Raw genomic sequence first — 27553 nt, forward strand, 5'->3', positions numbered from 1 at the left:
CATAAGGGGCTCTTTAATTACACCTATTTATATCATATGTATTTGTTTAGAAAATCAAAGACTACTGTAGAAGCTAATGCATCCAATGCACCTTAACAGCCACGCCATTGAAATTGTTCAAATATAAAATCAACTTCCAAGGCCAGGTGTGGCCAGGCGTGGCAGCACACACCTTTAATACTAACACTCTGAGAGACAGAGGTAGGCCTATCTCTGTGAGTTCCAGTCAGCCCAATCTATATAGTGAATTCTAGGAAAGCCAAGGCTGCAGAGTGAGATCTTGCCTCAAAACCAACCAACCAATAAATAAATAAATAAATAAACAAACAAAAAAACTTCCAAAAATCTCCACCACAACATTGAATTATTAATGTACTAGCACTGAGTTGAATATGACTAAGAGAAAAAGGAAATGAAAACCCTCAAGGGAAAAGTTATTTCTCAAACACACATGATTTTGAAATTGGGCCTGAGAACAAACTACTCTAAAACAAAGCTCCCTAGACTAAGTTGAAAATTACAGAAGTCAAAGCTATCTTATGATGTGCTACAGAAAAATTCACCTGAAAAGTAAAAAACTGTAATGCACCACATTTTATACTTTCGTTTGTTTCTAGAGCAGTGGTTCTCAATCTGTGGGTCTTGAGCCCCTTGGGGGTTGAGCAATCCTTTCACAGGGGTCGCTAAGACCATCGAAAACACAGATATTTGCATTGTGATTCATAACTGTAGCAAAATTACAGTTACGAAGTAGTAACGAAAATAATTCGATGGTTGGGGGTCACCACAACATGAGGAAGTGTTCTAAAGGGTCAAACAGCACTAGGAAGGTTGAGAAGCACTAGAGGGTGTGTATTTCAGCATAACTAGGAACTCCCTAGGACAATCTGTGGCCAGCATACAGTAGTCAGCACAGTATTCATCCAGACCTTGCCCACTGTCAGCTCAACGGTACTTCCTCTCCAAAATAATGTTTAGGGCATCAGCTCAGAATACTGAAGAAGTTTATGATCTAAGAGAAATGGCTTAGGTCTTCCAGGGGATACAAGTACGACTCCAGAACCCATGTGGCCATGTACAACTGTCTGTAACTCCAGTCCCAGGGAAATCTGACAGGCACTAACCAGACACACACCTGGTGCTCAAACATACATGAAAGCAAAACACCCATACACACAAAATAAAATAGTAAGTTTAAAAATAAATAGATTCTAACAGTGAACTACACTAGCTAGCACAGGCAAATGTATATAATAAATATACTTCTAAAAGTGTAATATTTATAGAAGGCTTTTTTGAAGGAACAAAAGGAGGCCAACATAACTAAACTAAAAAGACTCCTTGCAGTTTGAGATGTAGCTCAGTGTTTGTCTACCACACGCAGGCTCTGGGTTTTATCTCTAGCCCCTAAATCCCAAAACATAAAAACTAAAACAAACAAAATAACACAACTCTTGGTATACCCTGCCGTTGGAATAAAAAACTCACATGCTTTCATTTCATACCTAGGGGAGCAAAGCCATCTACCACAAACTACGAAGTCAGGAATTAGCAAGGCGGATAAACATATGCAGGGCTCTGAGCACTGTCTAATCTGAGTTCTGCTCTCCTCACCTCCGCATCAGCAATGTCATGCATCCTTTCCCAGAGAAAAGTGACAATGCATGTGAAGACATGGACACAGGGATCCTCCTATCATCATCTCCAGGGAATTACTGGAAAGTGGTGTGTATGCGATGCAGGGGGGGAGTGGACATGGAAAGGAAGAAAAAGCTGTGAATCCCACAAACACAAAGCCAGGATACCTCTGGGTTGCCAAGCCTTTTAAAAAAGCAGTCCTCAGAGGCTTGTTTGCTTCCTACCTTTTCACCTGAGTACATTTGTATTCAAATCTTTACAAGAGAGGAAATAAATGCATAAAAACTACAGCACAGGCATTAGTGTAACTGGAGCAAAAACCCTCCCATGATCCAGGACTAAACAGCCATGACTCAAGTGTGTTAGTGTGGCCACAGATTTAGTGGTGACGGGGTCCTTTTCTCATTTCTCTGGTTTTTGCCCCTCCCTTTATAAAAAAGTGGCTGGTGGCCTGTGACCTGCCATCCCCTAGAAATGCTGAGATTACAAGTTTATAAGTGAGATTGCCACATCAATTTCTCTATTACCTCTTTTTAACTTTTGCTGATTTGCCTTTAAAAAAAAAAAGTTAGCCTGGTGGTGGTGGTGCATGCCTTTAATCCCAGCTCTAGAGAGGCAGAGAGGTCTCTTGAGCTTGAGGCCAGTCTAGTCTACAGAGAGTTCCAGAACATCCAGGTATACACAGAGAAACCCTGTCTTGGGGAGAAAAGAGAAAAAAGCTTTCTTCTGTGTTTTGTATTACTTGTTTCTTTTTCTATCTGATAAGTCTTCTCAAATACTAAGTAATTTGGGCTGTCTGTTACTATTTTAAAAGAGGGACTAAAAGGCCGGTTGTACCCTCCTGGGTTGTGAGGGTGCTACATATTGCCTAGCGACAACATCCAGATGTCAGTACCACTCTTCAGTTCTTGAGGGTATTCAGGCTCTACCCACCTATTGCTGGCTGCAGCTGGCTGCAGGTTCCCTGGGGCTGCACAGGACAGGAATCCTTCAGTATTCAGATTCTCCTTTAAATCCTCCTTTTCAGTTTGTGCCTCATTCCTTCCCTTCTCTGGGATTAGTGTTAGTTTCTATTTCTGGACACACCAAACATCCCATTCCCTGCTGATCTGGGGGGAAGGACTGCTGCTGACTTGAGCCAGATGGAGACAGAGGCTAGAGTTTTGTGGGGGGTTTTTTGTTTTTGTTTTTGTTTTAAAGACATCCAAACAAAGAACCTGTTCTCAGTCCCCCTTCACTGTAGCTTCCCCCATCCCCCAAACAGGCCCCATTACCTACGCCTATTAGAGACAGGGCAGGGCTCTTCATCGGCCTCTTTCTCTGCTCTGCAAAGTGAGTTGCTATTCTTCTATCTGCTTTCATATTTATACACTGAGGGTCACCTGCTCATGTCTCCTACCTTTATCAAAGATAAGGTTTGTTGTTTCTTGTTTCCCCTGTTTCAGGGTAATTAGAGATAGCCTGCCACTTTAGAATGAAGTTGGGGTTCTAGTATCTCTCTCTGAAGGCAACTGTTTTATAAATAATCTATTCCTGTCAGATGCAGTAGACTACAAAAAAGACGAAAAGAGGCTCATCTTATTCTTTGATCCCAACTAAAATCACCTACTCTAATTAGGCCTAATAACTATGAATGTTGAATTTATTACTATATAAAAGGTTTCTATACCCCAATATTAAGTATCTCTGCTGATGCAGCAAACACAATCAAGCTGAATTAAGAATTAAACGTTCAGATGTAATGAATAAAACACAGCAGGACGGTCTTCCAAGAGAGGAGAAGGGGAGAGGGAACAGGAAAACCACCTGGCCTTTTCTTAGGAGGCCTTTAAATACCCTGTAGGTATGGTCGTGAGTATCTCTTCAGGAAGAGTCACCATTTCTTGTGCTTTCTGAGACTGGAAAGGGTTTGAAGTGGGGAGGAGAGGGCAAGGCGGAATTCCACCTGAACACTTTAAACAATGCCCTCAAACTAACAAAGGGGAGATATTTTTAAGTGTTAAAAGGATGTGTGTTTGGGCTGGAGGTGTATTTAGCTCAGTGGTAGAGCATTTGCCTAGTATGCCCAAGTCTTAGGTTCAAAATCCAGCACTAAAAATAAGCATGTGATCATATATTCTAACAGAATTCTGTTAGGTGATGAGCCCTAATACCCTTCAATTCCAAGGCTCTGAAACATCCTCTTATTTAGTAGCCATAATTCTAATGTGCAGCAATGCATAACTTTTACAAAAGTTTCTTAATAATGACAAACACAGCAGGCTTCTCTGAGCAGCTAACTTCAATCTGTTCACAATGGCTTTTAACTTACTGGACATATGTGGCTGCTATCAGATTCTGCTCTGAATACTAACTTGCAGGAGAAAGACACCCTCTACACTGGGAAGAATGCAAAGAACTTTAACATTAATATTGTTCCAAAAGTACCCTTTTTTAACTTCAATGTAAAACAGTCCCCCTTTTATAGGAGTTAGTCAATCTTAATTTCCTTCCCACATTAACAGACTGAGAGGCACCAATTTCCTCAGTTTGAGCTACCGCCCATCCTCTTAACTCACTCTAAACTTCTCCATATACTAATGCACACTAATTGTAAAAGCCAAGAGGTTTCACTGAGTCTCTCTGTCCCCCTCCCTGGATCCTCTCTTGCTCCTGTTTTAGTTCCTTGCCTCACTGCTACAACAAAACATCTGTTAGAAGCAATTTAAGGAAGGAAGGGTCCATTCTTGCTTACAGTTCCAGATGATACAGCCCTCACAGCAGGGAAGATGTGGAAGCAGGAACAGGAGGTGGCAGGTCACACTGCATCCACAGTCAGGAAGCAGAAAATGATGAACCTCTGTGCTCTGTTCACTTCCTCCCCAAATCCACATAACAGTACTACTCACATTTAGGAAGTTCTTCCCACCTCTGTTAATCTAATCTCTAGGTCACATTAACTCCCTCACAGACTTGTTTCTCCAAAGGGTTGTTTCATGATGGTTCTAAATTCCATAAGTTGACAATCAAGATTAGGCACCACACCCTAGCTTCCTGCTCCACACTGTTCCACAGAAGAGAAGGTTCTCTTCTCTTTCCCTGACCCTTTCTACTTTTAGGGTATTTTTACCTCGAATTTTCACATATTAGAAAAAAAAAGCCACTTCTTGGTATATGCCTAAAGGAAATGAAATCAGTATACAAAAGAGACAACTGCAAACCAGTCAGAATATGGAACTGCCTGGGTGGAGGCCAAATCTCCAAGTCTCTGTACTTCTAGCTTCTCTCACCTCCATCAGTTCCATCACGTGTAAGATCTCAAGTACAGTAGTCACATGACTACCCTTGTGTGGAGCCAGCAGCCTCATTCACCTTCAGGTACTCTACTTTCTTCCCTTTTTCAAAATAAGGAAATGCACTGGTTGTCAACATACCGCACCCTGACTTCTGCCTCCAGCATCGTCTCCAGTTCCTACATCACATTCTCCTCCCCTGCACACCTCTGCCCAAGAGGTCTTATTTCTTGTGACTGGTGGTAAAAAGTGGTCGGACTTGGCCCCCAGCATGGGGTGTCCTCACCCACAGTGGCACCTCTGACTCATATCCCCGTCTACTGACGGCAGGAATGATGACGACAGTATTATATCTGTCAGTTAGCCTGAGATCCTTGAGGCACCAATCCTCCTTATTCTCCCACAGCCCAGTGTGTCCTAGGCATTCACTGCACACCTATCCACAGCCTAGGTAACATCCTCAACTCCTCTTGCCTCCAAGATGTAAATATCTCATTCCCTTGCAAAAAAAAAAAAAGCACCCTTTGCATTATTTATGTGGTCAACAGAGACAAAAAAGTACAGCTAAAAACTCCCTGAAATACTGCTGGGTGAGATCACAACAGTTACACAGGAATGTGGGGAGCTTATGACTAGGATGAGAAGAGGAAAGACAGTGAGGTTGGTAGCAGGGTCGAAGTTTTATTCCCTCACCTGGATGATAGGTGTAAAGGAATTTCTCACAGATTCATTAAGCCATAGGACTGTTTCTTGTGGCTGTATTACTATTTCTCAGCCTACCGTAAAATAACGAGCAGAGCTGGCAGGACGGCTCAGCGGGGAAAGGCACTGACCACCAAGCCTGATGGCCTGACTTCAACCCCTTGAGCCCACATGGTGAAGAGAGAACTGACTCCGGGAAGTTGTTCTCTCATCTCCACATGAATGCTGTGACACACACACAAATAAATAAATAAACGTTTTTTAAGAAGAACTAAAAGGAGATTGGTGGAATGATTATCATTTAGAAAATAAAATAATGTAAACATGGCTACTTACCAAAACAGAACTCTGCCTTTGGCCTTAACTTAGTTGCATCACTAACCTAGTAAGAAAAAGAGGTCTGCGTTACTCCTTCTTCACATGTTACATACAATATTCCACTTCAAGTACTATACAATCTTCCACATGCACGATTTCCCACTTAGCATACCAATCTGAAATTAAAATTTAAAAGCAACCTAAAGATAGCAAATTAAATACAGAATAATCTGGGTCCCAATTGTAATATAAGACAAATAGTTCTTGTACATTTTCTTTGAATAACTTCTTTTCTCCAGAAAACGTGAAGTCGAAAGTGTACCTGTAGGCGTTGTCACACACACTTTTATAACATAATCTACAACATGCCCTCAATGAACACAAAAACTATGGATAGCCCCAACTTGTTTCTATGTTGGCAGTCAACTGAAGTGAAGATAGTAGACTGCAAGCTTGCTTATCTAAAGTCCAAAGCCCAGAAGGCCTTAATCTCTTTGAGGAGTCAGCATGGCACTCAACCTCCTCCTGTTGGGGGTCATGACAAGCAGAACAGCTCGTCTCATAAGCTGATACAACAAGCCACTACCTCAGTACTATTCCTCTGGGTAAGTTCTCCCCAGACCCTATTCATGACCTCTGCTGGGCTGTTCCCAGTGACAGGACTCATATTTTGCATTTCAAAATGAATTCCCAATTCACAGCCCAGTCATGATGAAGTTTGCTTTAGGAATAAATCCTAGGGAAAATCGCATGCCTAAAGTGGAGCAATAAAATTGAATAGTTCAAACTACAGAGTTGAAGGAGAGGTACTAGACAAACAGGGTTACATTTTAACGCAGGAATAACGAAGCAGGGGAAACAGTGGCCACTCCCTGCCTGCCTCACTGAGCTAACTAATACTCATTTCAAGGACAATCTTCCATTTTAAAAACTCAAGGCAACAAATGAGATACAGGTTGGTGGGCAGTACTCTGTTCTCGGCAGTTATTACAACTTATCCTTCTCACATCACTCTGTGTACAGTGAAAAGCACTTGGCAGCACGTTTGCATTGTAGTATACATGTACCATGGGCAACAAGGAAATTGGAGGTCAAAATTCCATTTTTACAATGGAATCCTACTTCTCCCAATAACCATCTCTACAGAAGGCAGGTTGCAAGGCATTTTGAAAAACATTTTCTACAATTTTTTTTTTTTTTGCTTTGTTTTTTCGAAACAGGGTTTCTCTGTAGCTTTGGTGCCTGTCCTGGAACTAGCTCTTGTAGATCTGCCTGCCTCTGCCTCCCAAGTGCTGGGATTAAAGGTGTGTGCCACCACCGCCCAGTTCTGAAATACATTGTCAATGTCTCAATTTACAGAAAATTATTTGTCTTCTGAAATTTTACAGTTTGACTTGAGCAGAAATGTTTCTCTTTAAATATATAGTCAATCTTGTCCAGGAACAATACAGATATAATTTGCCTATAAGAACAAATGCTGTATTATAAAACTGATAACCAAGTATTTTATATATAAAGATGGGTATCTTAAATAAAGGCTATAGTAGTTTGAATGTAATTGGCCCGAATAATCTCATTAGGAGGTGTGGCTTTGTTGTGTATGGCTTTGTCTGGGGGAAGTGTGTCACTGTGGGGGCAGGTTTTGAGGTTTTCTGTGCTCAGGATACTATCCAGTGTCTCAGTCAACTTCCTGTGCCTGCACTTCAATATGTAGCCAGCACCACATCTGCCTGCACACTGCCATGTTCCCCACCATGATGATAAAGGATTGAACCTCTGAAAACTATAAGCAAGTCCCCTAAATTAAATATTTTCCTTAGAAGATATATTGTGGTCATGATGTCACTTCACAGCAAAAGAAACCCTAAAACAAGGCATACTGGGTGTCCTGTTAAAGCAATCCACATCTGCCGCAAGACAACAGCATATGCTCAGAAGTACTAAGTGTGTCACTACCATCAACAGTACTAAAAGTGTCAATAGTACTAACATTTGCACCTCATATTTTAAATTATCAACAGATGCTCAAAACTTCTGTGTAAAACAAAGTTACACATACAAACAAACCCATAGGGCTAGCATAGCACCTCGGTAACTTAATCTTAACTTTACAAAACACTATTTTTAAAAAAAAAAAAAAGACAGTGGTGGTCATTTTTTAAAAGATTGATTGATTGATTGATTGATTGATTGATTGACTATTCATGCAGTGTTCTGCCTGTCTGTATGCCTGCAGGTCAGAAGGGGCACCAGTTCTCATTACAGATGACTGTGAGCCACCATGTGGTTGCTGGGAATTGAACTCAGGACCTCTGGAAGAGCCGTCTCTCTAGCCCCTGACAGTGTTGGCCTTTAATCCCACACTTGGGACACAGATGGATCTCTGTGAGTCTAAGGCCAGCCTCGTCTAGATTACTACATAGTAATCTTTGAAACAGTCTAAACTACAAAAAGACCCTGTTCCAAAAAAAAAGTGCCCTGGCATGGTTTACTACACCTTTAATCCCAGTACTCTAAAGACAGAGTCAAGGAAATTTTTAAATTCAAGGCCAGCCTGGACTACATTGTAAATTCACAGACAACAAAGATTATAAAATGAGACCCTGCCTAAAAAATAAAAAACAAACAAAAAGGTTATTAAACAAATATATAACCTAAATTTTTGAAAACTAAAATTCAGTACTACAAGATCTATTTCATTCATTCATTCATTCATTTTGGTTTCTCAAGACAGGGTTACTCTGTGTAGCAGTCCTTGCTGTCCTGGAACTTGCTCTGTAGAACAGGCTGGCCTTGAACTCAAAGGCATGTGCTACTACTGCCTGGCACAAAATCAATTTTAAGAAGCAAAAATTAGTAAGAGCAAAGTAAAAAGGAGAAACCATCATTACTTCAACATGATGACAGTGTACATTTTTCTCAAAATAAAACATAGGGGGTGGAGAGAGTTCAAAGGTTAAAAGCACTTGTTGCTCTTTCAGGGGCCCCAATTTCTGTTCCCAGCACCATGTCAGGCGGCTCTTAACTTCAGCTCCAGGGGATCTGATGCCCTCTTCTGGCATCTGCAGGCACCCAAATACATACTATGTGTATGTACATACACATACAAATAATAAAAATAAATCTTAAAAATGTCAGGCAATGAAATTTTTAAAATTGGGGAAAAAACCTTTAAAAAGTAATACAAACTTAGCAACTCTTTCCTAGAACTTCAAGACAGAACCCGTTAACTGACTTCTCTATGGTCTTTTTGATCATTATTTAACTTTCAGACAGTGTCTTGCTGGTAACCAAAGCCGGCCTTAAACTAGCAATCCTGCCTCCACTTCTGCCCGCACCACAGCTCTGCCACTGTCCTCAGCAATTTCTCCCTTTTGTAGCATCCAGGTACATGATCATAAAAATTAATATTACTTCTCTAATTTGCCATATTCTATAAATTAATCTCATATTCCTTTCAGTTTTATCAACTTAAAGAACTAGTCACAGTAAGCAGGGACAATCTTCATCATTACTGGAACCTGAGCATCACTGCTAAATGACAGAGAGAAGCTATTCTGATCTGTTCACACTCCCACCTGGGGACAGGAATTCACATGAGAATAATGCAATGAAAACTGCACAGGATGACACACACCTGTAATCCCAGCACTCAGGAAGATGGAGAATTCAAGGCTAGCCTGGGCTACATAGTTAAGATACTTTCTCAGAAACACCAAAGAACAAAAAAAAAAATAAATTTTAAAAATAATATATAGTCTACCTTTGAAATGTAGGTAAGTTTAATGGCTCCAACCCGTGATGATCCCGAAGGCAAGTTCTAAAAATAAATATTAAAATACAATTATTATCCAACATTATTTATTTTATAATATAGTTTAAATGTACTAAAAACATTTGAAAATTTTTAAAATAACATTTTATAAGTATACTTTATTCAGTTTACACATTTACTAGATCTGATATCAAGATAACAGTGCAGGACTGTGGGTGTGGCTCTGTGGTAGAGCACCTGCCTAGCATTTGTGAGGCCACAGGTTCTAATCCCTGCAGGTAAAAAACTGAAACAAACCGAAAAGAAAACAACTGGGGTAAGGAGGTGAGTCTCACTCTGCTCCATTATGGTATAGCCTAGAGCTAAAGAGCTGTCTTTTTCATTGTAGCTAAACTAAAATTCTTTTTTGAGCTTAAAGATTTATAAGACCAAATTTTGTTTATGTAAACAATGGGAGAATATTTAGAGACACAAAGCAATATAGTTTTAATTAGTTTTAAAAAACCATCCATTTTACATTGATCTAGTAAAACTTATCAAATATATCACTTTAAAAATATTGGCCTTTTGACTCCAAGCAGGAAATAAATCCACGCCTTGCTCAGCCATTCTGAGAGAAGCTTCCTCCTGTAGCAGATGGGAACAAATACAGAGACCTACAGCCAGACGCTGTGCACAGTGAGAGACCTCGGAAACTCAGTCATAAACAAGATGGCTCCATCAAATCCCTCCTCTCAGGGAACCCAACAGAAGAGTAGGTAGAAAGAGTGCAACAGCCAGAGGACACATCATTTAAATGGTTTAAGTGCTATGCTATAAACTACTTTAATGCTTTTTAGTTTTCAAAAATATTAACTCACTCTCTTTTTAAAGGAAATGTGCTGTGTATACTTGTAAGTCCTCGGCTCATCTTGCCAAATACTAAACTTTTCAAGTCTCTTCAAATTCACTTCCTAGTACAGATACTTCATTAATTCTGTATCATTACCAACTTCCTCAGCAAAACATAGCCATAAAATGAGTCCTCGTAATAGACTCGAGTAGATTTTTAGACTGAAGTCTAGTGACAAAGAAAGCAGTGGAAAAAGGAAGTGGCTCTCCAAGGAGAGGCGAAACAAACTGCTTATTTATCAAAGCTCTTAAGCACTTGGACATATACAATGAAGTGGAACCATTTGAAGTTGCTACTACTTCTCAGTCATTCAAAATGGCTCTAAATTGGCAATCTCGTATGGCTTAGTCTTTATATTTAAAGGTGAAACAAACTTGGCATTAATGACTACTATACTGACTGACAGAAACAAGATTTTAAAAAGTTCACTTAAACTAGAAAAAAAACTGTAAGGAGCCAGGAGGTGGTGGAGCACACCTTTAATCCCAGCACTGTGGAGTCAGAGGTAGGCGGATCTCTGTGAGTTTGAGGCCAGCCTGGTCTACAGAGTGAGTTCCAGGACAGCTAGGACTGTTACACAGAGAAATTCTGTCTTGAAAACTCAAAAAAAAAAAAAAAAAAAAAAAGTAAGGACTAAAGACTGAAAAAAGACCTTAATTATATACAATATTCAGAAACTCAATATACTAATTACAAAAAGAACAAATGTCTTTTAAAAAGTTCATGTGAGCTGGGTGTGGTGTTCCACACCTGTAATTCCAATACACAGGAGGTAGAGGAAAGAGGATCAAGAGTTTCAGGCCAGCTTGGGCTTGTTGTGCCCCTGTCCAAAAACAAACAAACAAACAAACACCGAAAGGCTAGAAGTTTAGCTCTCAGTGGGGTATCCTGAGCTTAGTACAGATGGGGGCAATCATCAGCACGTGCCTTACAACCGCCCCGTATGCACAAAAAGTCTATGTGAAAAGAACTAGCTGAGTGCCAAATTCAGAAGACCCCTCCCTGCCAAAATGGATTACTAATCCAGACACTCTGCAGACACCTACAGTGACTCCTTTGCCACTGCTACCCTGAATCCAGGGATCATTACTTCTCCACTTCTGGGCCAAAGTCAAATTCAATCTTCAGGTCAATTTTAAGTGTCACCATCTCCACTAGAATGTCAGCTCCCTCTGCTTTTTGTAACTTTTTCTAATTCTAAGTCTGTGTTTCATACACGGTAACAAATAAACTTCGTTTCGTATTTATTTTTGTATATATCTGTTAAGTGAGAAGTTTTGGTAAAAGAGAGAATTTTAAGAAGAATTCACACAAAAATAATAATAAAAAAAACCAGAGGGTTTTATGGAGAATTCACAAGAACCATATGTAAGGTCCTCTGCAAAGAGACCAATCAGGGTAAAACATTGACAACCTACGCCCTGGCTCTGCGGGAACCAATAGCTGAGACCTTGCAAAGAGGATTCAGTGTTACTTCTGATTGAATCATGTCCCAGCTAAACACACAAGACCATAAAAGAAAAGAATCGAATTCATATGTTGAGGAAAAGGAATCAACATGAACTTTTGATTCCTGCTGTCCTGTTATTTCTCACTGACTCAGACCAAGGAGATGAAGATAATAACCATGCAGCTGCTTGCTCGGCCAGGTAACTGCCTCCTGAGGACATCCTTAGACTCAGGGATAAAAGAGTAACACAAAGTGTTAATAAGCTCTGCATGGACACTGACAGAGGATGCTACTGCCAGCTAAAATGTCTCACCATACAAAGTGAGTACACAGCTAATATAAGCTGAATTAAGATATAACCCATCCCATCCATTCAAATTTCCAAGATTACCTGTAAATAAAGGGCTAAACCTATATGGTAGAGAATCAGAGGGTAAAATCAAGACTGGTGAGGAAAGCCAAGGAACTGGATTTTAGCTCTGATAAAAATAATAATTGACAATTTCAAATATGATACACACTTTTTAGCTGTGTGTCATTCGAACTATATCTAAGTTGAAGAAATTAAGGAGACTGAATTAACACTAAGGTCATCTATAACCCCCAGACTATATAAAGGAATACTTACACATTATCACATCAGTACAGATAATGAAGACTAAAGACTAGTTACAGGGGACCTGTTTCTGGTTATGGTGACCTCTCTAAAAATTCCTGCTCTATCCAAGGCCATACAATCAACGCACTGGGTAGGAAGCTGGCCAGACCCATTCCTCACTTTCCACATACTTCACCATGACACACACTTCCATTTTTAGCTTTTAGAATAATTTTGACTGGAAATAAAGAGCTCCACAGGTAAGAAGCTTTCAACTATTCAGCAGAAAATTTTTAATTTCAGGTCTCTCACTGATTTTAAAACTGGGATTTTTTTTTAAAGGTTCTTTTTTATTTTTTAATTAATTAATTATGTATACAATATTCTGTCTGTGTGTATGTCTGCAGGCCAGAAGAGGGCACCAGACCTCATTACAGATGGTTATGAGCCACCATGTGGTTGCCGGGAATTGAACTCAGGACCTTTGGAAGAGCAGGCAATGCTCTTAACCACTGAGCCATCTCTCCAGCCCCAAAACTGGGATTTTTTTAATTTATATTATATTTATTGAGGCAGGAGGGAGGGCATGCACATCATGGCTCAAATGCGGAGGTCAGAGAACAGTTTTGGGAGTCTGTTCTCTCCTTTTACCATATGGATTCCAGGAAGAGCGCGCAGGTCCTCAGACTTGGCCACGGTGCCTTGACTTACTGAGCCATCTCTCAGTAATTAAAAGTAGTATTCTATTTTTCAACTTCTTACATCTAGCCCAAAAGTTTTCAAGAAAACAACAAAATTAAAGTCAACTTCTGTCACAGACTCATCGCAGTGACTGACACTCAAAGGGACACACACGATGAAAGAACTACATGAGCCCAAGAGTATCAAAGAGTTCCAGTAGGTTTTCCAAATGGGAACACTCACAATCTTAGGTAGAGTATCTTAAATCTGTGGTTAGTCAACATTTTTCTACAAGAAGAGTACTTCCCTCACAAGAGGGAGAAAATAGATGTGCAAGGATAAATTTTAATTTCAATCAAATAAACTTAATTTTATCCTCTGAAGTTCAAATAGGAGTACAGTTCACAGGTACCAACAGGGGAGAAAGTTAAACCAGTGGAAATAAATCTAAATATGAACTGTTTAGGAAGACAAACTCATAATCTACATCAAACGCTGTAATAAATACAACTCTTTATGCTGTTATAAGGTGATTTGGGTTCTTACAAACCTGTGGATTATCCATGTACCATACGAAGCTGTCCTCTCTGGTATCCAGGATGAAATACCGTCGAAGAAATTTCCCACTGTTTTCATTTTCTTCAATGTCTAGAAAACCACAAATGCGATTCTGCCGATCCACATAAGGCATTTCTGGGCTTGAACATTACACTGTAGAATGAAAATAGCAGCAGTAAGCCCGAGGAAGAGTAATTTCTAAGCAAACATCAAGATTAAACTTGGACGACAGTTCAGTCTATTCCACAAGCAGCACAAACCCCACTACAGGGGAGACCAGTAACAGGAGCTCACACCAACATCGGACGCACTGGCAGAAAGTATTTAGGACTTAAGTTTGCCACAAATGTGCCACTAAATCCAACTTCAAACTGGACAAAGAAGAGCCGTTCTACTCAATTAAATAACTCACTTGATTTCCTTCTAAAATAAAACCAAGTGTGCTAAAAATTACCCATTCAAACTTCAATTTCCTCATAAGTCAAGATGACCTACCTTTTAAGATTATTCATGGTTTTAATTTTTTTAAAGATTTATTTTTTGGCTGGTGGTAGTGCAAAACTGGTATAGCCCCTTTGGATATCAGTATGGCAATTTCTCAGAAAATTAGGAAACAACCTCCCTCAAGACCCAGTAATACCACTTTTGGGTATATATCCAAAGGATGCTCAATAGTACCACAAGGACATGTGCTCAACTATGTTCATAGAGCATTGTTTGTCATAGCCAGAACCTGGAAACAACCTAAAGGCCCCTCGACTAAAGATGGATAAGGAAAATGTGGTACATTTACACAAATGAGCACTGCACAACAGAAAAAAAATAACGACATCTTGAAATTTACAGGCAAATGGATGGATCTAGAAAACATCATATTGAGTGAGGTAACCCAGACCTAGAAATACATTATCACATGTACTCACTCATAAGTGGTTTTTAAACATAAAGCAAAGAAAACCAGCCTACAAATCACAACTTCAAACTGGACAAAGAAGAGCCGTTCTACTCAATTAAATAACTCACTTGATTTCCTTCTAAAATAAAACCAAGTGTGCTAAAAATTACCCATTCAAATTTCAAATCCCAGAGAACCCAGACAACAATGAGGAACCTAAGAGAGACATACATGGATCTAATCTACATGGGAAGTAGAAAAAGACAGGATCTCCTGAGTAAATTGGGAGTATGGGGACCATGGGGGAAGGTTGAAGAGGAGGGGAGAGGAAGTGAGGGGAGCAGAAAAAAACACAGCTGAATAAAATCAATTTAAAAAATAAGTAAACAAAAAGATTTATTTTTTTGTTTAAGACAAAGTCTCACTATGTATTCCTGGCTGGCCTAAAACTCAATATGGAGCCAGGCTGGCCTCCTGTTAATAGAGATCTTCCTGCTTCTGTCTCCTGAGTATTGGGATTAAAGTCATGTACCACCATGCCCAACTGATTTATTTTATTTTTAATTGTGTGTGCGCCTGTATCTGGGTATGGGGATGTGCACATGCAAGAGCAGGGCAGGTGCCAAGTTCAGAAGTCAATGCCTGATCCTGCAGAACTAGAGTTACAAGAGGTAATGAGCTGTCTGGTATAGGTACTAGGAGTCGAACCTGGGTACTCTTTTAAAAACAGCACACTCTTCAACCTCTGAGCCATTTCTCTAATCCTTCAGAATATTTTTAAATTCACACAGCAATAATTAACATTTACTGATCACTGCTGTACGCTAGCCTCTGTGGCAGGTTCTCTTCTAAGCATAATCGTAATCTTCAAAGCAATCCTAAAAAAAGGAAAAAGGAAAAGCAGTCATCAGCATTTCCGCTTCTCAGAAGTCAATGCTGAGAGGGAAGTGAGCTTCCCAATTAAGATAGGGGGAAGGGGACTGGCAGTGGATTCACACGCCTTTAATCCCAGCACTTGGGAGGCAGAGACAGGCAGATCTCTGTGAGTTCAGGGACAGCCTAGTCTACAGAGAGAGTTCCAGGACAGCCTGAGCTACGTGGAGAAACCCTGTCTCAAAAACAAACAAAAGACAGCAGGAAAATAATAACTGCTTAAACACATATTCCTAGGCATTAGACTCTTTAAACTCTTCAGATTAAAATGAATCAGAATAAGCAAACAACAAAGAAAGATGGACCAGGTATTATGTATTTCCTTATGGAAGACATTCAAACATCACCTGTGAAATCAACATGATAAGAAAAGATTTTATCTAAATCTGATTGAGTTACTAGATTCTCCTGTATTCAATTACCAATTTATTAGAAATATAGAAGACACAGGAAGACACTAACTGCTCCACAAGAATTCCATCAACAAAAGACAAACTGGGAAACAAAAGGATATACAATCCAATTTTTTTCAAAAGTAAAGAGGAACTACAGATTCAACTTGTTAGAGGGGTTAGAAATGGCCAGGGTTCAATTCTCAAAACCCATATGACAGGTCAGGATTGCCTGCAATTTTAGTTTCAGAGGATCTGATGCCCTCTTCAGTCTCTGCCGTGCACTGCATGCCTATGGTGCATACACATACATGAAGGCAAAACGTCCACAAAAATAAAAATAAATCTTTACAAGTATTACAGCACTCACTCAGCATGTAAGGGACCTAGGTTCTAGCACTATCAGTACGAGAGAGAGAGAGAGAGAGAGAGAGAGAGAGAGAGAGAGAGAGAAGAGACAAAAAGAAAGGAAAGGAAAGGAAAAGAAAAGAAAAGAAAGGAAAAGAAAAAGAAAAAAGCCACAAACATCAGAGAACGTATACAGTATACCTACACCGGGTAACCAACACTAAGAACAGTTAATTACAATTCAATAAAACAAACAACAGTAAAATGGACACAGAGCTTCACAGACCAGCTAGCAAAGATGCACATCATTATTCAGGAAGATATGGCAGATTTCTAAAAACAACTTTGAGATACTCTTAGTGTCTCCTAGGACAGCCCAAACAAAACTAACAAAGCACCTAATACCCACTGTCAGGGATGAGAGACAAGCAAACTTTCATACACACTGCCAGGGTGCAAAATGGTTTAGCAACTCTGAAAAACAAGTTAGCAACAGATTCTAATAAAGTTAAAAATACATATAATACAAGCCAGAAATTCCACTTCTGAGTATTTATCCAAATCAAATGAAGATCTGTTCACTCAAAATCCTGTAAGCAGCTGTTTACAGCAGCATTACTCGTAAGTGTCAAGAATCAGAAGCAACCCAATTGACCGGCTGCCGAGTGAGCGCAGTGCAATGGAGCTTTACTTGGAAAGGGGTGAACTACTGACGCACAGAGCAACGGAAATCTCATCTGTACTGTGCTAAGTGAGAGGCAATCTAAACATGCTGTGGAGTCAGAACAGATTACTAGGTAAAGAAAAGGGTGACTTCAAAATGGTAAATTTGGGGTGTGATGAAATGTCCTATACCTTACTTGTGGTGAACTAGGCGCTTATCAAAGCTATAAAGTCTACATGTTATAGGACAGAGAAATCAAGCTGGAACCGAGCTGGAGGGTCCTTCCCCGCTAGCTTGATTAAGTTCACCGTGCTAGAAAGTGCTATAAAGGCTGCTAAGGAAAAAAAAAAAATCAATGATTTTACCCACCTGTAGACCTGTATGCTACAATACTAGGCACCAGGCAAGCTATGCCCCCTGCAGCGACAGTAGCTAAGTTGGTAGTAGGGATAACCAACCACTTTGTGATTGGGTTGGAGGCCTGCTCCACAGGAAGGAATACAAATCTGGTATTATAGTCAGATCAAAGCCTATTGCTGGGAAGTACAGAGGCCCAAAGGGAGAGCTTACTACACCACTGTTGCCCTAAATGGACATTTGTCAAACTACCATAAACTTACAGACCAGTGTCACTGGAAGCCTAGGACCAAGAAGTTTCTTTTTCAGAAGGCTCATATCTCACATGTAGAGGCTCATATCTGACCAAAATGTCAAGAAACAGTGACTGTTGAGAACTCAGTCCTAAACAGGATATACACATCACCATCACCTCTCCAGGCCCATTGAAGAAGGGGGGAGGGGATTAAAAAACTGGAGGGAGTAGGGGAAGTGCCATAAAATACTGCCATCAAGACATGGCACTGCCATTGCAATTCCAAACAGCAGCTATGGTTACCTTCACAAGACTGGGCCCTTCAACATTCCATCACAGACACAGGAAGTACCTATGGGGCTCCATCCTTTCCTGACAAGCTTTCCTGCAGCCACTGGGAGACTAGTTGAGGAGAATAAGGAGTTGAAAGAGAAAGGGAAGTAGATCATAGAGAGTAATGGGGGTGAATATAATCACAATACACTGTATATAAGTATGAAACTGTAAAAGATAAAAAAAGATATTAAAAGAATAAACTTCTTGCAAAGTAAAAAGAGCGAAGCATCCACCCCACCACGTAGAAAAGATATATGACTAGGGAAAGGATCAACTACAAAACACTTTGAAAATTTTTTTTGAGGGGCACGTTTTGATTGTGGTAGTTATACTGTTGTATTCTTATGCCAAAATTCACAGAACTGTATGCTAAAATGGGTAAAATTGGTTGCATGTAAATAACATTTCAGTTATCCCAAGCTTAAACAAATAGTAGCATATATACTCCAGAGAACAGCTAAAATAAAGCAGACTGGCAATACAGTGTATCATCAAGGACAAAAAGCATTCATAATTTATGTATACACTGTTGATGAGAAATATAAAATAGTAAGCCACGTCAGACATCATTCTACCCTGTGGCCCACCCACCTCATCCCACATATCAGCCCAAGAGAAATGAAAACAAGCACAGAAAGACTGACGATGCTCAGAGCAGCTTTATTTACAGGCTGTAAACTAGAGACAAAGATGCCTCTCAGCAAATGAACAGACAATAAATGCAGCATAGCTAAACGATGGCACGCTGGTTTGTTATACAAAGTAGTTATTGACATGTAACAGTTTGGATAAAACTCAAAAATCATTATTATACGAAGTAGAAAAAAGGCACAAAAAGCTGCATAATAAACAGCACAATTCTAGTTACTTGGAACTGGGTAAAAGGGGGAAGATTAACATCAAAAAGCAAATTTAAAGATTAACAGCATCTTGAGCCTTGTCTTTAACCCCAGCACTTGGGAGGCTGAAGCAGGCAGATCTCTGAGTTAAAAACTAAACTCATCTACAAAGTGAGTTCCAGGACAGCCAGGGTTATGAGAGAGACACCGTCTCAAAAATAAATAAATAAACAAATAAATAAATGAAACAGTAACGATTCAAGAAATCACTGATAAATAACCACAAATGATTTTAAAAGAATTTGGATGGCAAAAATTAATATGCATAATCAAAGTCAACAGAGTATGTTTGCAACTTATTCCACAAAGGGCTATTTTCCATTGCCAAGAAATATAAAAAAAAATATCAAAATTCAACAAAAAATGACTCAGACATGAATAGATATTGCACAGAAAAAGATACAATCAGACTTTGTGTGCTTCCTCACAGAAAAGTACTATAGCCTGAGAGCCTAAAAAAGGGCAAACAGAAAAGAGAAACCTCTGCACAAATATATCTGAATCTGAAATTCTGTGAACTCTAGATGTTTGGAAACATGACAGCAACAGCAAATCACCACTGTATATAATGCCACCACTGAGTGATCAGATGTAAACACCCCAACAGATATTACAACCACCAAATGAAACAGGAAGAAAAAAAATCAAATAGCCTCAAAATACTACCTCACAATTTTCTTACTAATCACAAAGAGGAAAATGTATCTTTTCAATGAAGAGATCGTCTAGCTCCACCTTTACCAAGTGTTTTAAAATCTAATGAATCCAGAAACTTGGTCTTAATGGATATGGCTTCTTTCTCTCTTAGTAGAGCATACTATATAGGATTCTACTGGTATAAAATATCCAGAATAAACACGTAAATCACTTAGATCAGCAGTTGTCTACTTACAGGAGGGTAGGTAAGAAATGAAGAAATGAGGATGGGAAGTATGTTGGGTTTTCTTTTGCGGGGGAGGTAATGATACAAATATTCAAAATTTTGGTGACAGCTATACAGCTGCAAATACACTAAAAATCAATGAACTGTAACTTTAAGCAGATGAATTATACTGGGATAACTCTCAATAAAGTCTCTTTTTAAAATGAAATAATTATAATTGTCTTTCATCCTAAAGAGCATCAGAAATACTTTGGGACATTTCCTCTCCCAGATCTGTGAATGATGATATAGTCTAAGGCTTCATTTCTATTTAAACCTGGTCTCTTGGTGAGCTCACTTTCACATGTTTAAAACAGTAGAGTTCCAGTCTGGAACTTTCAGTCTTAAACATCCTTGAACTCTAGACTCATGGATACACAGCCCACAATATATAATCCACTTACTTCCCTAACATACATCTGCAACTCACAGAACTAAACCCAGACACTCCCCCTCATAAACCTGACTCTCTTGTCTTGTCCATCTAAGAAAACCACCATGTCCTCCTTTCAAACTGGAACTGGAACTACTTTAGTTCCAGCAAAGTACCTCACCTAGTCATGCTTGAATAAAGTTCTCCTTTCTCACTCCATGTTCAATACATCAATAAATCGTGTTGGTTCTGTATTTTAAATATATACAGATTCCTTCCACTTTCCATTCTTGCTGCTACCTGGATTGCTGCATGGATCGCCTTGCTTTTTTAGTATTTGCCCCACTGCAACCCATTCTCAATCCCATAATTGAATAAAACACAACTCAAGTGTTTACTTAAAAAAAAAACCAACACAGACATTTACCTCTTTTTAGATGCTGTTCTAAATACTAGTTTAATCCTTATAACAACAATATTACAGATGAGAAGAATCAAAGCCCAAAGCAGAGGGTTGGGAAGAAACAGAGCCAGGATTCAAATGAGGGGAGCCCATGTCCCCTAACACTACACAGTATCTCCTACTACTCAAAAAGCTGCAGTAAAGTGGATGCCAACCCCAGCTGTTCAGTAGAATTACTCTGAGTTTCTGAAAACCCTGATGCCTTGGATGGTCAGATGATGCCCCACTCTATCCCCTCTCAAGACCAACTCTAGAGGAAATTCTGGGATTGAATCCAGTCACCAGAACCTTCCTGTTCATCCAAGGCTGAAACACTGTCATTTCAACAGGATCCCATGCCACTCAAGAGTAAAAACCAGGGCCTTTACAAAGACCTATAAGGCTTCACCACCTCCCTGTTCCCTGCCATCCCAGTACACCCCTACCCACCCACTCATTCATCTGTCACCAGACTAACCAAACAAGCTCCCGGTGTAGTGCAGGGAAGGGCCTCTTCATTTCCTTCAGTGAAGACCTCCTTGTGACCTTAGCTAAAGTTGCAGAACCTCCCAAGCCCACTTCTCATCTCCTTTCCCTGCTGCACTCTTTCGCACATATCAACATCTAACAGGCGAGGACTTACTTTTTTACCTGCACCTTTTCTATTTCCCCACTCTGGAGTGCAAGCTTCATGAGAGCAGGGTCTTTTGTTTTTGTTAACTCACTGCTGTTTCTCCAAAACCTACAACAGCATGGTGGAAGGTGTTCACAAACTACCTTCTGGATGAAGTGTGAAGTGACTACCCATAATTACTGCATTTCCAGATACAAAGCTGCTTTTCCTTTATCAGATAAAAAGTCATGTAGCAGATTTAACTGGTTTGTTTAGATGACAGAAAGAAAAAGGCCCTAGTACTATATTCCTATTTGAATTTATAGTCTCAGTAAAGCAAACACCAGAAAAAAACATAAAATTACAAGATCAGCCCACGGCCTCACATCTACTCCTCAGCTTGATTTATGTACTGAGGCATAGCCGGATTTAAAACTCAGTCACAAATTAACATCCAGTTGTCATTTCATCAGCTGGGTACCAAGAAACAAGGCTCTTAAGACACAAAACAAAAATCCGACAGAAGAAAAAGGAAGGAAAATATAAATTTTACACCGAAAGACCTCAGGCCACAGAATGTCATACTATTTGTTAATCAGATGCTGTACAGACCAGAAACCCACACAGATGGAGCAGAGAACATTCAGTTGTTCTCCCTTACCCATGGGGATTGGTTTCAGGACCCCCACTGATACCAAGGTCTGTGCTGCTCAACAGCCTACGTAAAGTGGCACAGTATTTCCATATAGCTCACGCCTTCTTCTGCTGTACAGCACCTCTAGATTACTTACAACATTGAACACATACAAGTAAATATATACACATGATTGTTAGCACAACAATATTACAAGAAAAAAACCTGTACATGCATGAAATATGATGAAATCTTTTTAATCTATGGGTAGCTCATTTGGGGGATAGCATCTACACGGTACAGACAGCTGAGCAATTAGGCATGGCCTTCACCTACCTGCCACATACAGCTCTCAGGGCTCTGGCACTCCGAGTACCTCCTTAACATCCTTTTCCTCAGGAGAAGTAACTGACAGAGAGAGAGGGAAGAAGTATCCCATGTCTTCAGGGAGAAGAAGACAGAAAGTGTTCACCAACAAACAAACATTCTATTCACTAAAACTCGGAACGTCTAGGAGACAGGGAGACTGACACTGCACAGTCCAATTCACTTTCGGCCTGCACAGCAGACTCACAACAGGCTCTGCCTCCCAGAAAGCAGCAGGCACAGAATGGCAGTCTTAAGCAGCCCGCAAGCAAAGGAGTGAGTTTCCAGCGGCTTGAGCAGCAATGGCAAGCACAGAGGTACTCAGGTGGTCTTGGCATCATCAAAAAACTTGACTACACAGAAAAAGATTCTTAACCCTCTTCACCCCTACACACTATAGGGAACAAGCTGGTGGAGTGAGAAATGGAAAAGGCCTGGCCAGAGAAATTTCATATGCAGAAACTGTGCAGCAGGGAGTCGCCATGCAAAAACTCACCAGTAATATCAGCTTGTGTGTCAACCCCGCCACCATTAATTAAGGAGGAACAGATAAGGAATAAGTGCATTTTTCCATTCTTCTGACCAGTCCCTATCCAAGCAGATCCCCAAAGAGGTACAGGAAAAGCTGCATAGTAATAAATAGCAATCCCTCTGTATCCCAAGAGCTTTAGTCAGTAATTGGCCAGACTTTGGGTAAGAGAGGAAAGTAGTTCTAAATTAAATATCTGACAGATGCTTTAAATTGGAATAGATTGGACTAGAGCTTTTTCTGGGGGGGGGGGGGGGCCCGCAGGGTCCTAGACAGGGTCTCACTATGTAGTTCTGGCTGTCCTGGAACTCACTATGTAGAACAGACTGTTCTGTAACTCTGTCTGACTCTGTTTCCCAAGTGCTGGGATTAAAGGAGAAAACCACTATGCCCAGCTCTGTCTAACTTGAGCTTTTAATAGCTGTAAAAGATAGAAAAGCTAGCCTTACTCTTGGGGTATGAGAGAAAAAAAGGAAGATCCTTCAAACACGACTGAAAACAATGAACATTAAAACTGTCTTACGTTTACTGTTACTAGCTCAGACTTCAATGGACCGGCATAACCACCCTTAGTTATGGGAGGGAACACCTGACATGGAAATTCTCAGGGAGCATTTACTGTACCTGCTACAAAGCTGCATCAGGAGCCCTCTGAGATTACCCCTAACTCTGGCACGGCTAACAACTATCTATTCTTCAAGAAGAGGATAAACAGAAGCCAGAACCAAGAACTCACTGGTTAAACTATAAAAAGCACAGCTGCCTAAAGGCATTACCACAACCTGTGCAGTGTACAGTTTTCAGACCGACAAGTCAAATTAAGAGTTTCATTTTCAAACAGTATTTTATTCTAAAAAACATTCAAATCCTAAATGACTCTAATTTTCTTTTACATCCAAGAAAAAATCCAGTTCAAAGAAAGTGTGGTATAAAAATTACCAAAGCACTATCATTTAAAAATCAAAGCTATTCAATTTGTCCAATGGTTCATCAAACAAATGTTCACTTAAATATATTCTAGGAATCACAATGTACATATTCTTTATCATACAGAAACTACAAGGAAAACTATTAACCCTTCAATTGCTTAGTTACTCTTTAATTGTTACAGACTCCTAGTTATGTGACAAGTTATCAACAGGATGTCTTTTATTTATTTATTTATTTATTTATTTGACAAGTTCTATTATGTGACTCTGGCTGTCCTGGGTTCTGGAACTCACTATGTAGAACAGGCTGGCCTGATCACAGGGATCCACCTGCCTCTGCCTCCCAAGTGCTGAGTTTAAAGGCGGCCTCAATGGGATGTCTTTTTCTTGTATGAAAACATTTCATACAAGTATTTCTAAAAACAACTGAGTATTACAGGCAGGCATCTAAAGCTACTGACTATTTCCCCCACATGAAGTAACTTCATATACAAGTCAATCCATTCTCAAATGCTGCATACTCATAAATAGTCGAAATAAATGAGTAAATTAATAAAGCTAAAATCTGATATTTATTTCCTACTGGACCCATCTTATTTTATTATTACAGATCAGAAGCAACTTTTTTTTAAATATTTATTTATTATGTATACAATGTTCTGTCTGCGTGTATACCTTCAGGTCAGAAGAGGGCACCAGACCTCATTACAGATGGTTGTGAGCCACCATGTGGTTGCCGGGAATTGAACTCAGGACCTTTGGAAGAGCAGGCAATACCCTTAACCGCTGAGCCATCTCTCCAGCCCCAGAAGCAATTTTTTGCTTGGGCATATGGAAGGTGATTATTCGTCTATGTTTAGCTCACAGCTGGCATTCAGTGGACGCTTAAAAACATCACTACCAGTCTTGAAATTTTTCAGTCAGAGCAGAGTAGCTACTGGCACATCTGTACGGTCACTACAATCTACCAAAAGCCATCTTCCTCATGCTTACATGACAGCTTCTAAACAAGAACAAGACAAGTGTACACCGCACAACATGACCATGACAAAGTCTGATTTAAATCATACTAATTAACTATTTCTTACATTTCCTTCTGGCTTACGAAATACGGAGGGGGTGGGAGTGGGATCTGCAATCTAACTAGCTGCATAATAGTAAAGAACTTTCACTCAGTCTTCGGCCCAGAAGTCATGTTTTCAGTAGAAAAGTCCATAGAGAGATGGAAGCTTCCACCTTTCTCAAGTGTCTTCCTGGGCATTGCCCACAATATCTTATCCCATTTCTGAATACTGCCCACAATAACTGTTTAAAGAAAGGAATCCAATGCTATTCTTAACATCCTTAAATACTTCTAAAAAGGTCCTTCCTGCTTATGAACTCACCACCGCTTCCTCACAATTGTATACTTATCCTGCCCTGCTGTCTCAGTCTCCGCCAAACAGATGGACACAAGACCTCTTTCCTATTTTGCTACATTGCTAAACCCAGACAGAAAAAAAAAAGATACAAACCTGCTCCTTTCCCCCCAAAAGCAACAGTGAAACTATTAGCGAACAGGATAAGGGAGATAGAAGGCAACATATATATATCACTTCCCTGCTGTGGCAAGCTACTGACCCTTTATTACAAGCACAAATTCACCGTCCATCCCCTGACACAGGGTTACTTCTCAGGAGAAATCTGTCCCTTGGCACACTGTATGGTTTATAACACTATAAAATAAACTATTAATTTGAATTGTCTGATTTAGTACTCCGGTTTAAACGTACCTCGGCTCTTAAAAAAAAATTTAACTTTCCCTAAGAAGAGAGTTAGTACAAAATATGGAATATTCAATTTTGAGGAAAAAATGCTTTGCCACAAGTGTGCCGTCAAGAAAAATTAAGACGCACGCATTGCATTCAAAATGCATGTCACTATTTTTGAAGTAATAGTTGCTCAAGTCCAGCAGTAAACTAAAAATGGTTTTTCAGTTTTGCCCCCAAAGCCTGAGTCACTTAACGTTCTCATAAACTTTGCAGTAGATTCTTCCAGTGGCAGTCAACGTAGAAAGCATGGACGCTAGCTAGCTCCTCCGAGGAAAATAAAGCAGACTGCTTCTACAGTTTTAAGATAAAAGACAATGGTATAAACCTTGGAGTGGGCTATTTGTTCCGGTCATTAAACACACAGGAAACAAGCTTTTCTAGGTAGAAAACTAATTTACAAAGGGCAACGACTTCATTAGAGTACAGAAAATCCCATTACAATAGATAACGACCGACTTATCCAAGCAAGTATTAGAAAGAATGGGAAGGCGAACTAGAAACCAAATGCCATAAACTACCTGGGTATCTGTTCCTTAAACCTGTCCTCGGGATCTGACCCCAACCAGCAAGTCACTTTCTGAACTGACTTGGCCCTCGGTCGAGGCTCCGCTGGGGTGTCGCAGCAGGCAGCACGGGGATTCTAGCAAAGGCGGAGCAGCACGCACAGCAGGGCGCTTTCAACCTGACACCACTTTCTTCCCGGACGCCCTCCCGGGAGGGTCAATAGAAAGCATCAGAAAGGAACCACAAGCCGGGCAGGGCCGCCCCCCGACGCTGTCCTCCTGCGAGTCCCCAGCCCCGGATCCGGGCACCTCCCGGGTCCCACCCGCGTGACCTTGGCCGAGGCACTCCCAATCGTGCCACCCGCCGTCCGCACACGCGGGGAAGCCGGGCTGTGCGGGAGCGAGCGGCGGGGGATGATGAGGCGGACACGGCCCAGGAGCGGTGCCGCTCCGACAGGCGTCGCCACCGGGATCCCGGACAGGGGCCGAGCCGCGGAGGCGACAGCGAGGACACGCGGGTCCGTGGGCCTTGGAGGGGACCCCTCAGGGCGGGCCGCGGAGCGCGAAGGAGCCCGCGCACAGGTGAGCCCGGCCTCGCCCAGGTGCACGCGCGCCCGCGGACGCGCGAGGAGGCCTGGCCCCGCGCCCCCTCAGCAGCCGGCGGCCGCCTCCCACTCGCCTCAGCCTCGCGTCCCTCGCCCCGCTTTCCCCTTTCTCACACCCACACCCGAGCTGCGCGCCTCACGCCCCACGTTACCGCGGCCTCCGCCCGGAGCACCCGCGCCGACGCGGACCCGGCTCCTTCAGGCACTCAGCTGCCGGGAGCGGCGCCCACGACGGCCCGCCCGCGCACTGCGCACGCGTGCACGCGCCGCCTCTACCCCACCAGACGGCGACTGAGATTCCGGAGCGGGCACTCCCAGCCGCGGACACTACAAGTCCCGGCAGGCTCCGCGCGCGCCCAGCGGCGTGGCGGGCAAAGGAATCGGGCGTCTTCCTAGTTTCAGGGCGGTGGCTCGCGGGCCCGCGCGGGGCGCTCGGTTCCTGCACCGCGCTGCATCCTGGGGCTTGCAGTTTTCGAGGATCACGAGGCTTGGCTTGGGACGTGGAACTCCCTGATGTCATCACCTAGAGCTGCGAGGCGCAGCGATCCTTAAAAATAGGCTTGGTTCCTTTGCAGATAATTTTCAGGCTGTCCCACAGTGGGTCTAAGAAGCATAAAATTCACCGGTTGCACTCCAGCTTTTCAATAATAACCATTTCTTTCTCGAAATACAATTTCGCCTCATCTTTATAAAGGTGTTAATAGTGCAAGAGGCCAAAGGAAATTTAAAGGTTTGGTCAAAACCCTTTCAGGGACATAGTTAGAAACAGTCAGCATATTTGTTGAGCAGCTACAGTGTATGAGGTCTCTGCCCTCATGAAGCCTTATGTTTCATATGGGAACTAGCCCTGTCAAAAGTACAGTCTTTATATTTTTACGTGGGA

General features: G+C 41.1%; 1 protein-coding gene across 6 annotated transcripts in view; it reads right to left on the minus strand.

Moving 5' to 3' along the window:
* The window catches only part of Plekha1 (pleckstrin homology domain containing A1), a 53126-nt gene extending 26169 nt beyond the window's left edge, over positions 1-26957 (minus strand). For 4 of the 6 annotated variants that reach the window (XM_085693215.2, XM_085693219.2, XM_085693218.2 and 1 more), the window contains exons 1-4: positions 26823-26957; positions 13877-14037; positions 9694-9750; positions 5949-5994 (exon numbers count right to left, since the gene is read on the minus strand). In XM_085693215.2, coding sequence (XP_085549341.1) covers positions 5949-5994; positions 9694-9750; positions 13877-14017 — 244 coding nt within the window. In that variant the 5' untranslated portion in view covers positions 14018-14037; positions 26823-26957. Of the gene's footprint in view, positions 1-5948; positions 5995-9693; positions 9751-13876; positions 14038-22263; positions 22336-26080; positions 26222-26822 lie in introns of those variants that run through there. The other 2 variants (XM_085693217.2, XM_085693216.2) reach the window with 2 other exon arrangements.
* Between the last annotated feature and the right edge of the window lie 596 nt (positions 26958-27553).

Source organism: Myodes glareolus, chromosome 7 (genome assembly GCF_982192425.1).
Source record: "Myodes glareolus chromosome 7, mMyoGla1.1, whole genome shotgun sequence".
Lineage (NCBI taxonomy): Eukaryota > Metazoa > Chordata > Mammalia > Rodentia > Cricetidae > Myodes > Myodes glareolus.